The sequence below is a fragment of the Phyllopteryx taeniolatus genome, chromosome 2, assembly GCF_024500385.1.
Source record: "Phyllopteryx taeniolatus isolate TA_2022b chromosome 2, UOR_Ptae_1.2, whole genome shotgun sequence".
Lineage (NCBI taxonomy): Eukaryota > Metazoa > Chordata > Actinopteri > Syngnathiformes > Syngnathidae > Phyllopteryx > Phyllopteryx taeniolatus.
The window spans coordinates 13,565,818-13,580,693 of record NC_084503.1 but is presented as its reverse complement, the minus strand read 5'-3'; the positions used below and the strand labels follow the sequence as shown (position 1 = coordinate 13,580,693).

Sequence of the window (14,876 nt, the reverse complement as noted above, 5' to 3'; positions counted from 1 at the left end):
TTGTTAAACAGCACAATACTGTCGGCTCACCAGACAGATTACAAAAACAGGAACATGGCTGCAGTGGATATAAAAAGTATATACACCCCTGTTCAAATGCCAGGTTTTTGTGTTGTAGAAGAATTTGACCAAGATAAATCATTTTCAAACTTTTTCCAGCATTAATGTGACAGAGAATTTGGAGAACTCAACTGATTTATTTATTTTTATCAGTCAGAAAGAGACACTCTCACGAACAACATCAATAGAAAATGTGGGTCTCCTGCACTGTATTTACTCCTTGGCATGAGGCTGTCTGCCACACTAAGGAGACAAGTTGTTCTTTTCGAAAGAAAGAAATCAGACTTATGCAGCAAAGTGAACAGTGGCGGCTAGTCAATAGAGGACGCTACAGCATGCATGATTGTCACCATATTACTTTCCTTGAAGACAAAAAACATATTAATAGTAAAATATATATATTTTTAAACACATGTATCTCTATTTTTGGATGAGCAGGATAAATAGTATATAGGTAATGACGAGTACAGTTATTTCATTCATCTCTGTTGTCTGTTTTAGTGATGTCACATCTGCTCTGAGGCACCAATACAGTATCTTTCCTCCCTGACTCCTAAAAGTTGGACATGCGCTGCATAGCTCCACCTCAGGGCAACAGATAGGGCCCCAGTGGGGTGGCACATTCCAGCATCACTTCCGACTCTCCTCACCTCAGTCTCCATAGATCTATGTCCGTGGATTTCCACATAGGCTACAGCAGGGGTGCCCAATAGGTCGATCACGATGGAGTGGTGGATTGCAAAGGGAGTGTGGATTGATCCCAAGGCATTAAAAAGTTCCCTTTTGATTGACTTACAAGGCAGACAGGCAGACATCTGACCTTTTCTGACGCATGGGTCACTGCACATGCGACAAAACTCTTTTTAGCCTCCAATTTTATTTCGTGTAGTCTAAACTTAAGAAAGGGTATAAAATGAGTGGGGGACCAAGTTAGAATTCAAAAACTTGTTTTCACAATGGCCTTTTTTAAAGTGTGTTTACCTTATTTGACTGTGTCCCATCACTGCAACAAAGAAGGCAACTGTGGAGTGGATTTTTCGAGCTGTTCATAAAACCTACAACACTGACTTCCCACTGAAGAAACAAGCTGAGAAGGAGAATGGTGAAGAAAGTAAATCCCACTTGTCGGGACAGCAGTCAATTTCTCACAGCTAACATCAAAATCAAACTCAGCCACCGACGCATCGTGAGTCACTTCATCGTTAAAAAGAAGAAATCCTTCCAAGAGGGTGAGATAGTAAAAGTGGAATTCGTAGAAGCAGCTGACTCATTGTTCTGAAACTCTAAAAACCAAACAGAACTACAATCTTTAATCAAAGTTCTCCGGCTATCAAGAAGTAGTCACACAGCACAGTGAAACCAGGGCTGAGGATTTTCAGCCATGTCATCAATCCAGCCATTGTCAGGATTGTCCCAACCAGCAATTTAGGAAGGAGACTGTCTACACTCTACAGACATGAGTGAAAAACCATGATCAATATGATCAACTAAGTTAATGCTTTCAAACAAAAATTGCAACATCTCGCCTCAAAACTTCAGCAAAATGATTTGTCAAAATTCCAGAACCTCACATCAGAGCTGGTGACGCAAGAGAAGTCATCTGCAGCTTCGCAGTGGATGCTACACAAAGCAGATTGACGCCAGCGCAAAATCTACATGGTTTTTGCGCACGAAAACATCTTCACTTAGCTCTCTCGTTCAGAGTCGCTAAGTTATTTAGCATATGGACGCTTCATATGGATGCTTCGATTATTTTAGAACTTGAAGCTTGTCTGTACACCTATCAGGGAAGCAAGCAGCGTGCCAAACTCGGATGCAAACAATGATCTGACGGCATGTCAACATTCTCTCCAGTCTCTGGATCATAACAAGACTTTCAACTTACCGATATCTCTACACCGCAGCTAGCCCAGTTTCTGGGCCGGGTCGGTAAGTCCTGTTCCAAGTCCATCCTACTGTACCTGTGCTACCGCTGCTAACCATTCCTTTCAGCTCCTGTCAGCTGGTGTTGGCTAGCTAGCCTGCCAGTCAAGCGATCTGCCTCTACTCACCACCACAGAGCAGACATCTCACACTTTCAACTCTGCGCCGTGGAATCATTTTGCAGAGTCCTCTGGTATAAGTTTCTTTTCATCCCTCTGGCCCTTAGCTTCACCGCCAACGTACTACTCTTCCAGCTTCCTCCTACAACAAAGAGTGTGTTAATCGCCACAGATGTTTTTCTCTCCTCAGCTACCTGGCTTAAGAAGATTGCCCCTCACTTGCCGAGCTCTCCCAGCAGCTTCAAGTTTTACAGAAGCAAGTTTGCTGGTCTTATTCCTCCAACAATATGCAATCAATGGCTCCACTCACCTCCCCACCGGACTATGACAACTGCTCCTGTCTCAATGCCAAGATTACTACGTTGGAAGGCCGAATCTCCACACTGTACCAGATCCAAATGCTGAGAGGTTCATGGATACCATCCTCTTAGGACCAGCTCTGTGATAGAGAGCCCAATGAACCTGCTCCCTGCCATGCTGATGTGGGCCCTCCCCCGGTTGCCATAGCTGATGAGTCCTGGGTACAGCTTGGAGCTAGACCCAAAGCTCCAGTCAGCTCTACACCCAGTAACCAGGAACCCTGGACCCTGGTCGGTGCCCATGGTGCAAGAGGAAAGCGCTCTGCACACACCTTTCCGGACCGTGGCATCAAGTTGGACAATAAATTCAATGTCCTCAGCCTTCTGAACTTACCTCCTCTGGATAATGATTCCCGGCCTCCACTTTCATCGCCTCCGCTCCTCCAACCCCTCCTATGACCAGACCGGCACACGCTGCACACCCAAATGTCCACCGTGCCTGTCTGCACATCACCGAAAAGAACTCCTTCCCACCTGTCTTCAGTGTCACCTAAAGGCCTACCATCCGAAGGGTTTCTCGCCGCTGTGCACCACGCATTGCCTGCGGCTGCTGGAACACGTCCCATCAGGCAGACAAGTGTGCTCCCCCTGGTGCTGTGTGTTTAAACTCTTTAAGCATTCTGTGTTGTCACCTGCTAGGCTCGGTAATTGAATTACTGTTGGCTGCATCTATCAAAATTCTATTTGGCCACCCAATACTGTAGTCATTGCTCTTGTAAATACCCAATCAATATCCAACAAGATTCTCAACGACTTAATCACAACACATCATTGTGATTTCCTTTTTCTCGCTGAGCCATGGCTCAAACCTGAGGAAGGTGCCCCCTTAGTGGAGCTCTGCCCTCCCGACAGCGCCCTAAACCCCCCTAGACTAACAGCCTGTGGGGGCGGCATTGTTTTTCAGAAAAACTTTACTTGTGCTCAGCTTAGTCTTGGCTCCTTCAACAGTTTCGAAAGTCTATTTAAAATAGTGTGTGGCAATCGAGTCCGCTTTGTTACCATACTGTATATCATCCACCTAATTCAGTTACAGGTTTTCTTGATGAAATCTCTGATCTGCTTTCATCTCTTGTGGTAAATTTGGACAGGGCCATTATTATAGGTGACTTTAATTTCTATATTGATAATCCAACAAACTCATTTGCCTGGGAATTTTTAAATATCTGCAATTCCTTTAACCTAGTGCACCACGTTTTGGTCCTACTTATATCCACAGACATACCCTTGATTTAGCTCTGACCTTAAACATACCTAACTCTTTAAGCATGATTGATTTTGCCTCTGGCCATAAATGCATTAATTTCGGTGTACATCTGTATAGTCCTCAAACAATCCAGAAATATGAAATCCATTCCCACATCTTTAATGAACATTCAGCTTCCCTGTTTTAAATTAGCTCCCCAATTTGCTAAACCCCCCTCTGGATTTTACAAACATCTATTATTTTGTTAATTGGTTAAACGAGATATATACTTCAGCCCTTGAGTGTTCTGCTCCTCTTGTTTCCAGATCTGTCACAGTTAATAATATAACCCCTTCGTTTAATTAAAATATTAGAAAACAAAGAAGTAAATAAAGGAGGCCAGAACGCCAATGGAAAAAACAGTCTTGAGTCCAATTACTTGCATATGAAACATCCATCCATCCATTTTTTGAGCCGCTTCTCCTCACTAGGGTCGCAGGCGTGCTGGAGCCCATCCCAGCTATCATCGGGCAGTAGGGGGGGTACACCCTGAACAGGTTGCCAGCCAATCGCAGGGCACATACAAACAAACAACCATTCGCACTCACACCCACACCTAAGGGAAATTAAGAGTCTCCAATTAATGCATGTTTTTGGGATGTGGGAGGAAACCGGAGTGCCCGGAGAAAATCCATGCAGGCACGGGGAGAACATGCAAACTCCACACAGGCGGGGCCGGGGATTGAACCCCAGTCCTCAGAACTGTGAGGCTGACGCTCTAACCAGTCGGCCACCGTGCCGCCGCATATGAAACATTGACGGCTTAAACTCAATCTATTAAGGATGCATGAACAATTTACTTTTCTGAATTACAGTAATCAATATTAACAGAAATAATCCAAGGTTCCTTTTTAACACCATCAATCAGTTTGTAAATCCCCCTCCTCCAGCAATTCCTGCTTCACCTTGTACTAATTGTGATAGCTTCCTATCTTTCTTTGTTGGCAAAATCGAGTTGCTCAGATCATAGCTCATCACCACTGCATCACCCCCTGTTCCTCCAGCCATTCTGCCCTGCTGACAGAATTTTCTCAAATTACCCTTCTGTACATAGTAGCCCAAATGCGCCCCTCCTCCAGTTCACGTGACCTCCTCCCAAGTAAATTTTTAAAATCTCTTTTACCTGAATTAGGTCTCACCCTGCTCTCTATTATTAATTATTCTCTCTCTTCTGGCACTGGACCTGATTTTTTTTTTAAACGGCAGTCTCCACCCTCTACTTAAAAACCCCTCCCTCAACACAACACAGTTGGAGAATTATTGAGCTATTTCTAGACTTCCGTTTCTATCAAAGGTACTTGAAAAAAACAATAGCAGACCAACTAGTGACCCTAGCTGAGGATCAAAATATCTTTGACACCCTTGTGAGGATAAGCGGCTTGGAAAATCGATGGATGGATGAAATTTGAATCCAGTTTTGGTCAGAAACAGTACTGAGACAGCACTTTTAAGAATAACAAATGATATCCTGATGCACGCAGACAAAAGTGAACATGTCATTCTTATTGTATTCGAACTTACTGCTCCATTTGATACCATTGATCATTCCATCCTTCTTTATTGTCTGCACAATTGGGTGGGTATATAAGGTAAAGCGTTGAACTGGTTTCACTCTTATCAACATATAGATTTTTCAGTGTCCGAGTAAACAATCAGGACTCATCCCTAGCTCCACTCCACGGTGGTGTCCCTCAGGGCTCTGTCCTTGGTCCAATACTGTTTACTTTATACATGCTCACTCATGGTCAGTTGTTCAACTTCTTCTTTTCCTTTCGGCTTGTCCCGTTAGGGGTCGCCACAGCGCGTCATCTTTTTCCATGTAAGCCTATCTCCTGCATCCTCCTCTCGAACACCAACTGCCATCATCTCTTCCCTCACGACATCCATCAACCTTCTCTTTGGTCTTCCTCTAGCTCTCTTGCCTGGCAGCTCCATCCTCATCTTCCTTCTACAAATATACTCACTATTTCTCCTCTGGACATGTCCAAAACATCGAACCTTGGCTGTCCCTCTGATGATCTCATTTCTACTTTTATCTAACCTGGCCACTCCGAGAGCGAACCTCAACATCTTCATTTCTGCCACCTCCAGCTCTGCTTCCTGTTGTCTCTTCAGTGCCACTGTCTATAATCCGTACATCATGGCTGGCTTCACCACTGTTTTATAAACTTTGCCCTTCATCCTAGCAGAGACTCTTCTGTCACATAACCCACCTGACACCTTCCTCCACCCGTTCCAACCTGCTTGGACCCGTTTCTTCACTTCCTGACCACACTCCCCATTGCTCTGGACAGTTGACCCCAAGTTTTTAAAGTCCTCCACCCTTGCTATCTCTTCTCCCTGTAGCCTCACTCTTCCCCCACCACCCCTCTCATTCATGCACACATATTGTCTTACTTCGGCCAATCTTCCTTCCTCTGCTTTCCAGTGCATGCCTCCATCTTTCTAACTGTTCCTCCAGCTGCTCCCTGCTTTCACTGCAGATCACGATGTCATCTGCAAACATCATGGTCCACGGGGATTCCAGTCTAACCTCATCTGTCATCCTATCCATCACCACTGCAAAAAGGAAGGGGCTCAGGGCTGATCTTCTCTGCCTTTGTCATCCTAATCTTCCTCCACACCACCAGAGTCATCTTACACACCACCATCCTATGCTGTCTAGCCACACTCTCCCCTACCACAACCTTACAATCGATAACCTCCTTCAGATTACATCATCTGCACAAGATGTAATCCACCTGCGTGCTTCTACCGCCGCTCTTGTAGGTCTCCCTATGTTCGTGCCTCTTCTGGAAAAAAGTGTTCACTACAGCCATTTGCATCCTTGTTGCAAAGTCTACCACCATCTGTCCCTCCAAGTTCCTTTCCTGGATGCCGTATTTACCCATCACTTCTTCATCACCCCTATTACCTTCACCAACATGTCCATTACAATCTGCACCAATTACGACTCTCTCTCTGTCTGGGATGCTCAGATCTACTTCGTCTAGCTCCTTCCAGAATTTCTCTTTCATCTCTAGGTCACATCCTACCTGTGGGGCATAGCCACTAATCACATTACACACAACACCCTCAATTTCAAGTTTCAGCCTCATCACTCGATCTGATACTCTTTTCATCTCCAAGACTTTCTTAGCCAATTCTTCTTTTAAAATAACCCCGACTCCATTTCTCTTACCATCAACACCATGGTAAAATAATTTAAACCCTGCCCCTAAACTTCTAGCCTTACTGACTTTCCACCTGGTCTCCTGGACACACAATATATCAACCTTTCTCCTAATCATCATGTCAACCAACTCCCGAGATTTTCCTGTCATAGTCCCAACATTCAAAGTCCCCACATTCAGTTCTAGGCTCTGTGCTTTCCTCTTCTCTTTCTGCCGAAGAACCCGCTTTCCACCTCTTCTTCTTTGACTTCGACCCACAGTAGCTGGATTTCCAACGGCGCCCTGCAGGTTGACGGCGCCGGTGGCGGACATTGTTAACCCGGGCCACGACCGATCCGGTATGGAATTCTTTGGATGAACGCTCATATTTGTTTGGCAAAGTTTTAAGCCGGATGCCCTTCCTGACGCAACCCTCTGCATTTATCCGGGCTTGGGACCGGCCTACAGTTTGCACTGACTTGTACCCCCCATAGGGCTGCATTCAGTTGTTCAACTGCTTTGAGGAAATATGATACCATTGTTATGCTGATGATACCTATATCTTTTGAAATGAGACCATCAATCCATTGTCTGTACCACTTCATCCTCACAAGGGTCGCAGATGTGCTGGAGCCTATCCCAGTCATCTTCGGTCGAGAGGCGGGGTACACCCCGAATTGGTCACCAGCCAATTGCAGGGCACATATAAACAAACAACCATTCGCGCAATTTAGAGTCTTCAACCAACCAACCACGCATGTTTTTGGGATGTGGGAGGAAACCAGAGTGCCCGGAGAAAACCCACGCAGGCACGGGGAGAACATGCAATCTCCGGGATTTGAACCGAGGTCCTCAGAACTGTGAGGCAGAAGTGCTAACTCTTCGTGTACCGTGCCACCTGAAATGAGACCATTTCATTATTAAAACATTTTTAAAAAAAACACTTCTCCAGTTTACATATAAAATTTTCACGGCAGCAAGTAAGTTTCTTCTAAAGTTGAAGTAAGTCCAGGACAGGGCCCTTTTATAACTGTAACTGTAGTAGACTTGGCAAATTTAAATACGGTCATAGACATCAGGGCCACAGTGACATGAAGACAGCACGCAATATTGAGTCATGCTGATCTGCGCAGACTGGATTACATGAGAATTTTAGATGTTGAATTTATTTTCCAGTTCCATCAATAAATCTAAAAAAAACCAAAACTTAACAAACTGTCACTTCCATTTTAAAACCTTTTGGATGAGAGTCACAACCCTAAGCCTTCCAAATAAACAGTCATGCAGTGGGAAAGATGGTGGTCTGCGTCATTTGCATTTTCCACTGGAAAGATATGCTCATGTGAGGTGAATCGTGATCACCTTCCATCCATCCATTTTCCATACCACTTTAACCTCATAAGGGTCGCGTGCGTGCTGGAGTCTATCCCAGCCATCTTCGGGCGAGAGGTGTTGTACACCCTGAATTGGTCGCTAGCCAATCGCAGGGCACATATAAACAAACAACCATTCATACTCACATTCACATCTACGGGCAATTTGGAATCTTCTATCAACCTACCATGCATGTTTTTGGGATGTGGGAGGAAATCGGGGTGCCCAGAGAAAACCCACGCAGGGACGGGGAGAACATGCAAACTCGAAACAGCCGAGGCCGGGATTTGAACCCCAGTTCGTGATCACCTTTTAAAACTGAATAATTTCTGCAGTGCAGAAATGGAAAAGGCTATTTATTTATTATTATTATTATTATTTAAATTATGTTAAATAGGAGACAACAGCCTTATTATTTTTTCAACCCATATTTCATGACACTCACTCCCACTCCCACTGGTAGAAGTGAACACACTAGCTGGTTGGCAGTGTTGGGCAGTGGCAACACTGTTTTCAACATCAAATAGCTTTTCAGTTGTGAATCTGTATCAAGTCCTCACAGTCTTAGGTTGCTTATACATTTCTAAACCTATGCAACTTGCTCAACACTGGGTTTCTGTACATACGTACTGTTGCACAGTTAGGCTAGCTGTTTTACCGATGTTGTATCTTTATTAAATTTCTCCAAAAATTTAAAAAAAACAAAAATTGCAAAAACAATTTGCGAAATTTTGTGTTTGTGCGCTTCATTCGCTCACATACCGTGCCTCTCTTGGGGCCTCACACCCCTTAAATAAAACCTAGTGACGCCGTTGCCACAGTTACCATGAAAAGGTAACTTTTTTACTATACTGATCACTTGATTAGGCATGGTGGGCGACTGGTTAGAGCATCTGCCTCACAGTTCTGAGGACTGGGGTTCAATCCCCGGCCCCGCCTGTGTGGAGTTTGCATGTTCTCCCTGTGCCTGTGTGGGTTTTCTCCGGGCACTCCGGTTTCCTCCCACATCCAAAAAAACATGCATGGTCGAAATTTGAAAGAGAACATCAAGCATACTGTGGGATATTATCTCATTTAATTTTATTGGTTTGAAAATGACTATTTCATTACTACAACTAATCAATTTTTTTCATCTATCTTCATCCACTATCTATCTACTAAAAACAATTAAATACTCATCCACTATGACTGCTTTCAGCACTCATTATTTCAGTTTACAGAGGTACCTTGACTAATGAGTGTCTTAACTTACGAGTCTTTTGAGTTGCGAGCCGACGCTTGGTCTCTCTCTTTTTTTTTTTGCCTTATTTTGAGCACCAAAATTTCAGGTTCGAGTGAGCTTCAGATACGCCGCCACTTGACTGGATTGAAAAAAAATTGGTTTGCAGAAGTTGCAGCTGCATTTCAGTGGCTGAGTGTTGTTAGGGATAATAGTGTCTATTTATCAGTCCGTCCTCGTGCTTATGCGTACATACAGCATTGACTTTAGTGAACAAGTGCTACTTGCTGTGGTTGTGGCAGTAGCTAGCAATTCAGCGTGAGTACCTATGCCACAGGTATCAAACCGATGGTTCGGGGGCTGATCTGGCCCGCCACATCATTTTATGTGGCCCGCGAAATCAAATCATGTGTTGCCTCCATGTTTCTTGCAAAAAATATCAGAATTGCAAATTGTCTTCACTCGTAAGAACGTTGAGCTGATGAAAGATTGTTTTTTTACCTATCCTCCTCTTAAAATACATTTTATAATAGTTGAAAAACGTGTTTATAGGCTTCTGATTTCAAAGCTAGTTTGCATCAATTTGTTGTGTATTGTAATTATACGAGGCGATAATTCATTTATAGAGGTTCTCAGTCATAGCGGCCCTCCAAGGGAGACATAACGACAGTGTGGTTCATGACAAAAATGAGTTTGACACCCCTGCACTATGTGCAGAACATCACGTGACTTAACCCAGAAAATAGGATAGATGACTTCCTGTGTATGGTACGCTAACAAGGATGAATATGGTTTGATTACATAATTCTTTGAAGTCGAATTTGCTAAAATGTTGTTTTCTTTATGGCTGGTGTCTTCGGACAAAAGCTAAATACATGTACAACATGTCCTTTATTTATGCAACTATGATAAGGTATACAGTATGTAAACACACAAAGCCTAAACATCGAATATTGTAATCTTTGATGGCTCTGTGGGGACATCTTGTGTTTAAAAAAAAAGACACTGTAGACATTTAAAGTTCCTATGGGTGCTTTGGCACGGCCCTTTTCGCTAGTCATCCAAACCCCAAGGAAGTGCACAGACCTGTTTATCTGAATGCGGAAGTAGTTTGCGCATATACTGGATTACCAGGAATAGGCCTCTCGGAAAAGGTTCAGTAAATACAAATAACGTACATGTACACGTACATGACATAGTAGTTTTTGTAACTTTTGGCTTGTCCCAGGGTAAATTTCACTTTATAAAACCGTTTTTTGTTTTTTTTAAACATTGTCTTTTTGTACGGTATGTTTTTATACAATACTGTCCATAATTCTTCTTTATTAAAAACACAACGAAAAAATGGTGGTGTAACGGATTAATGGCATTTCACTTTTAATAGGGAAAAGAGAGACAAATTAAACTCATAAATCCATTGTACTCCATTTTTTGTTTGGTGGTGTGCCAATGTAAAACGTGCCTGCCTTGGCTCAAACACTGCAGTTGATAGCATTTTGGATGGATGTCATTGCAGCCACTGATGTGTATTTCATTCCAACAGTGAAAGCCAGCAAGTGCTCCTGTTTATTAAATAGTAGCAGACTGCCCCCTCCAACCCAAGTGCGTTGCCTTTCTGTGACGGCATGTAATCCGAGACGAGTTGAGGTACGATTTGCAAAACGACTTGCCCGGCACTCCAGTCATCCAGATGTTGCGTTTGGGGCACCGACCAAAGTCGGAAGTTGAACGTTTTCCACTCACAAGTTCGCTTCTTTTATTCGAGCAGCGTGGTGGAAGCTGCCAGGCAACACTGGTGGAACACTTTACCACTTTTACACTACTTTGGCAAGAGAACTTTTAAGCTTTGAACATTTTAAGGGAAATGTTTCCGTGTGGCTTGGAGTAAGTCTGTAAACGGACTGTTCAACAACACGGTGAATTGACTGTGTGCGAGTGGCTTATTTATATTATTATTGTTATTATTATTGTTGTTGTTGTTTTGACAACAGTATGGCTTTTACGCACATGCTGCTGTGTGCGGGGATGTTGACACTGCGTCTGTGCGGAGCATACTACAGCGGACCTCTTCAGCCAGAGATGTCTAATGGCACTTTTCACCATTACTTTGTGCCGGACGGCGACTACGAGGAAAACGACGACCCGGAGAAATGCCAACTGCTTTTCCGAATGACCGACGAACGAAAGTGTGGTCCCGACGAGGACCAGGACTCGGTCATCCGGGACGATTTCACCATCATCAAGCGGCAGATTGAGGACTCCGCCCGGGTCCTGGAGGGGCTCGGCTTGAGTATCTCGTACGACCTGGACGGAGAGGACAGCTACGGAAAGTATCTGCGGAAAGAGACCGCGCAGATAAGCGACGCGTTCGCGAACTCCGAGAAGTCCCTGCTCGAGTTGGAGGTGAAGTTCAAGCAGAGCCAGGAGAGCGAGTTGAAGGAAGAGCATCGGCTCAGCGACGACTTCCTCAACATGATCCTGAGCACTCGAGACGCCCTGAAGGAGACTCTGGACATTTCTCTGGGCCTGAGGGACAAACACGAGCTGCTCTCGCTCATCATCCGCAGCCACGGCACACGGCTCAGTAGACTGAAGAGTGAATACATCAAGTACTGATGGAATGTTGCCCCTGCCGCACTTTGGATTTCTGTTCTGTGCCCTTTTCATGTCGGAGCGTGACCTCGAGGCGGGCCACAACATATTGACCGCACGCACAAGCCAGTATACTGGCATACAGTATATGCATAATTCTGCCTTTACTAAGATCATGTGCGCTTTTGATTGATTATTATTGTGTTAGCAAATTGCAGCGGTAAAACCTGTACTGCATCATACTGGAACTTGTGTCGAATATTTTGAAGGTCAATCTAGTCTTTCATAGTCGGAATAGCTCTCAGTGTGCAGTGGCACACCACAGTAATAAACAGCATAAAATTAGCGCTCTGAACATTGCAATCAAAAAATGAGTGTTAATATCTTTCTACATACCAGTGGATGCTGGCTGTTGTGAATTTAAAACACCTCTAATATTGGGAACAGGCAGTGGAGGAAGTTACATTACCTTGTACAGTTTTTCCCCATTCAATAACAAGTTCAGTCCCTGATCTTGCAGTTGTATTCCATGAGTTTGTCAGCTGTATTTGTCAGGTTTGACCTAGAAAAAGCATACACTGGTTATAGTGTACTATTCGAAAAATAAGCTATCCAGTGGGTCACGTTTAGTCTAAATTATGATACGTACTGTCCACACACACACACACGCACACACACGCAAACCACAAAGTATTGTGACCGTTATGATAATAAAGCCAAAACATTTTGTATAACTGAAGATCTGCTTCCACCTGCTTTTTATTATGTCCAAGGATATAAAGCAGCTACTACGTTCATATTCTATACTCGTACAATACATGAAATAGTACACATTTGTTTGAACCAATGAAAACATAAATTTTATTTAGGGTTCATAAAAGATAAACAATTACTATAAAACTATGAGGTTGTCAAAGATTATCATCTGTCATGGAAAGTGTGGTCTATTTGACCACAACTATGTACAGTACTGTACCCAGGGGCACCATGAGCAGTGGAGGGTCGGATGTGGAGAAAGTGATGACGATTCCATGCACCCATGACTGACAGGGGCCAAGGAAAATGTAAATTTGAAAGTGCAATTATTTTTTGGGGTGGGTGGGCCCAAATCGGGTGGGTGCCCCCACCCCCAAATCCCTGGTGGCACCCCAGATAACAAAAGTAAGAGCATGACCACAGAGCATCCCAAGTACCCCGTTTGCAAAACATGTGCTCAGCTCTGTGATCCTTGAACAGACTCAATGGAGGATCTCATTTACAGGAAGATGAGGTAAACAAATGGAAAGAAAAATCCAAACCACAATAATTATTTACTGACATTCGGAATGAATGTTTCCAATGTATGAAGGGATGTTTACACCAATGATTTGCATAACAGGCCAGTAGACATTGCACAGTTCCTTCCTATTCTGTTGCTAAATATTTAGCTCAAAATGGAAGGAGGCAATATACAGGAGGCAATATACAAATCTACAGTATTTTTTTAAGATTTGTACTAAATATTTTGCGTGCCAGTGTCGATCTTACAACATTTATATCATGTACTCTTTATTCGTGTTGAGTTTGAACTAGAGCCGCATATATGTATTGTAATATATAATTTACGTGTGAGATGTCATACTGATATATAATATAGATTAAGACTGCAGGCAGCACTCGAGGATTTCAATGTCAAACACCAATTTGTGTGACAACATTATCAGGTTGTGTTGTGTTTTCTCAAATAAAGAGTTTGTGTTTTAAGTGCCGTATTCTTTTTTGGGATGAAAAGTGTTATTGCGGGATTTTAAGCTCTCGAGGAAATTTGGCCTGTTATATTTTTTCACAGTGCTTTTTGTCATTCCCACGAGTGAGTGGTTTAATCATTCTTCTGTTAGGAACAAGCTCCCTTTGCTCCTTTTACAGAGGCTACAGTGTGACAGAGCGCAATAATCACTTAGGCATGCAGTCCTGCCATGTCATTTACACTGACCAAAGTTCCCCTCAATCTTTGCTTTACAAGGTTTAGAGGTCTGCTTTAAATTAAACACACACATGGGCCCTCTAATTATTTAAAGTGTTTTGGAGGAAGAACCTGCCCATTGGTTATGTATAGGACGAGCAGAGATGGAAGGGTGTAGAACAGTGGGCCTTAAAATTTTTTTTTTTTCCATTTTCACTTTTTCCATTACTCTTCTCCAGTCTATTGAAAACAGCAATTTACAGTACATAGTTATAACACTGAGGACACTTTTATAGGCATATGGAACTAAAAACGTTTCATTACATAAAATGCTCAAATGTTAATACTTCACTCAAGATATAATTTGAGGTCACGTTACAAAGCACATAGTGGGTCACGGTGTAATAATAACACAATACCTTTCGTTACATATATAGTAAATGTATGTTTAGTTTTAACGGGATGTGATAAAATATTTGACACGCACACACATATAGATATATTTATCCATCCATCCATCCATCCGACACACTTTTTTAATGTACATTCTTTACCATTTTATTGGATACATAAGTGTGCAATAGTGAGGACATCAATTATTAGCCTTTTGATTGCATAAAACTGCCTATTACATTATGTGTTGTTGTTATGTGTCATAACTTCATATTAAACTAATTATTAAACTATGTTACTTTTGTTGTCACAAAGGTGACTGAGTTGGAAAAAATAAGCCTTTGAATATGTAGTAAAATAGTGATGGCACGCAGTGCTATTTTGTTTTGTCATCCAGTTTATTGTTGTGAGACAATTACACACCCTTTGTCGATTGAAACGTGTTAATATGACCAAAGTGCCCAGTTAGACAAGATATCAAGGGGAAAGGCTGAGTGGAT

The 14,876-nt window shown here is 42.9% G+C and overlaps 1 protein-coding gene and 1 long non-coding RNA gene across 2 annotated transcripts; both read left to right on the top strand.

Moving 5' to 3' along the window:
- Positions 1-626: 626 nt before the first annotated feature.
- LOC133474531 (uncharacterized) lies at positions 627-4,038 on the top strand. Its single transcript, XR_009787533.1, has 3 exons — positions 627-1,989; positions 2,053-2,176; positions 2,293-4,038. It is a non-coding gene; the product is annotated as an uncharacterized LOC133474531 (long non-coding RNA).
- Positions 4,039-11,117: 7,079 nt separating this feature from the next.
- fibinb (fin bud initiation factor b) lies at positions 11,118-13,784 on the top strand. The gene has a single exon (XM_061761978.1). The coding sequence runs from the start codon at positions 11,442-11,444 to the stop codon at positions 12,063-12,065; it is 624 nt and encodes a 207-aa protein (XP_061617962.1). The 5' UTR covers positions 11,118-11,441; the 3' UTR covers positions 12,066-13,784.
- The last annotated feature ends 1,092 nt before the right edge of the window (positions 13,785-14,876 follow it).

Coding starts and splice junctions, on each gene's coding strand:
- fibinb (XM_061761978.1), top strand. CDS start 11,442: ATGGCTTTTACGCACATGCTGCTGTGTGCGGGGATGTTGACACTGCGT.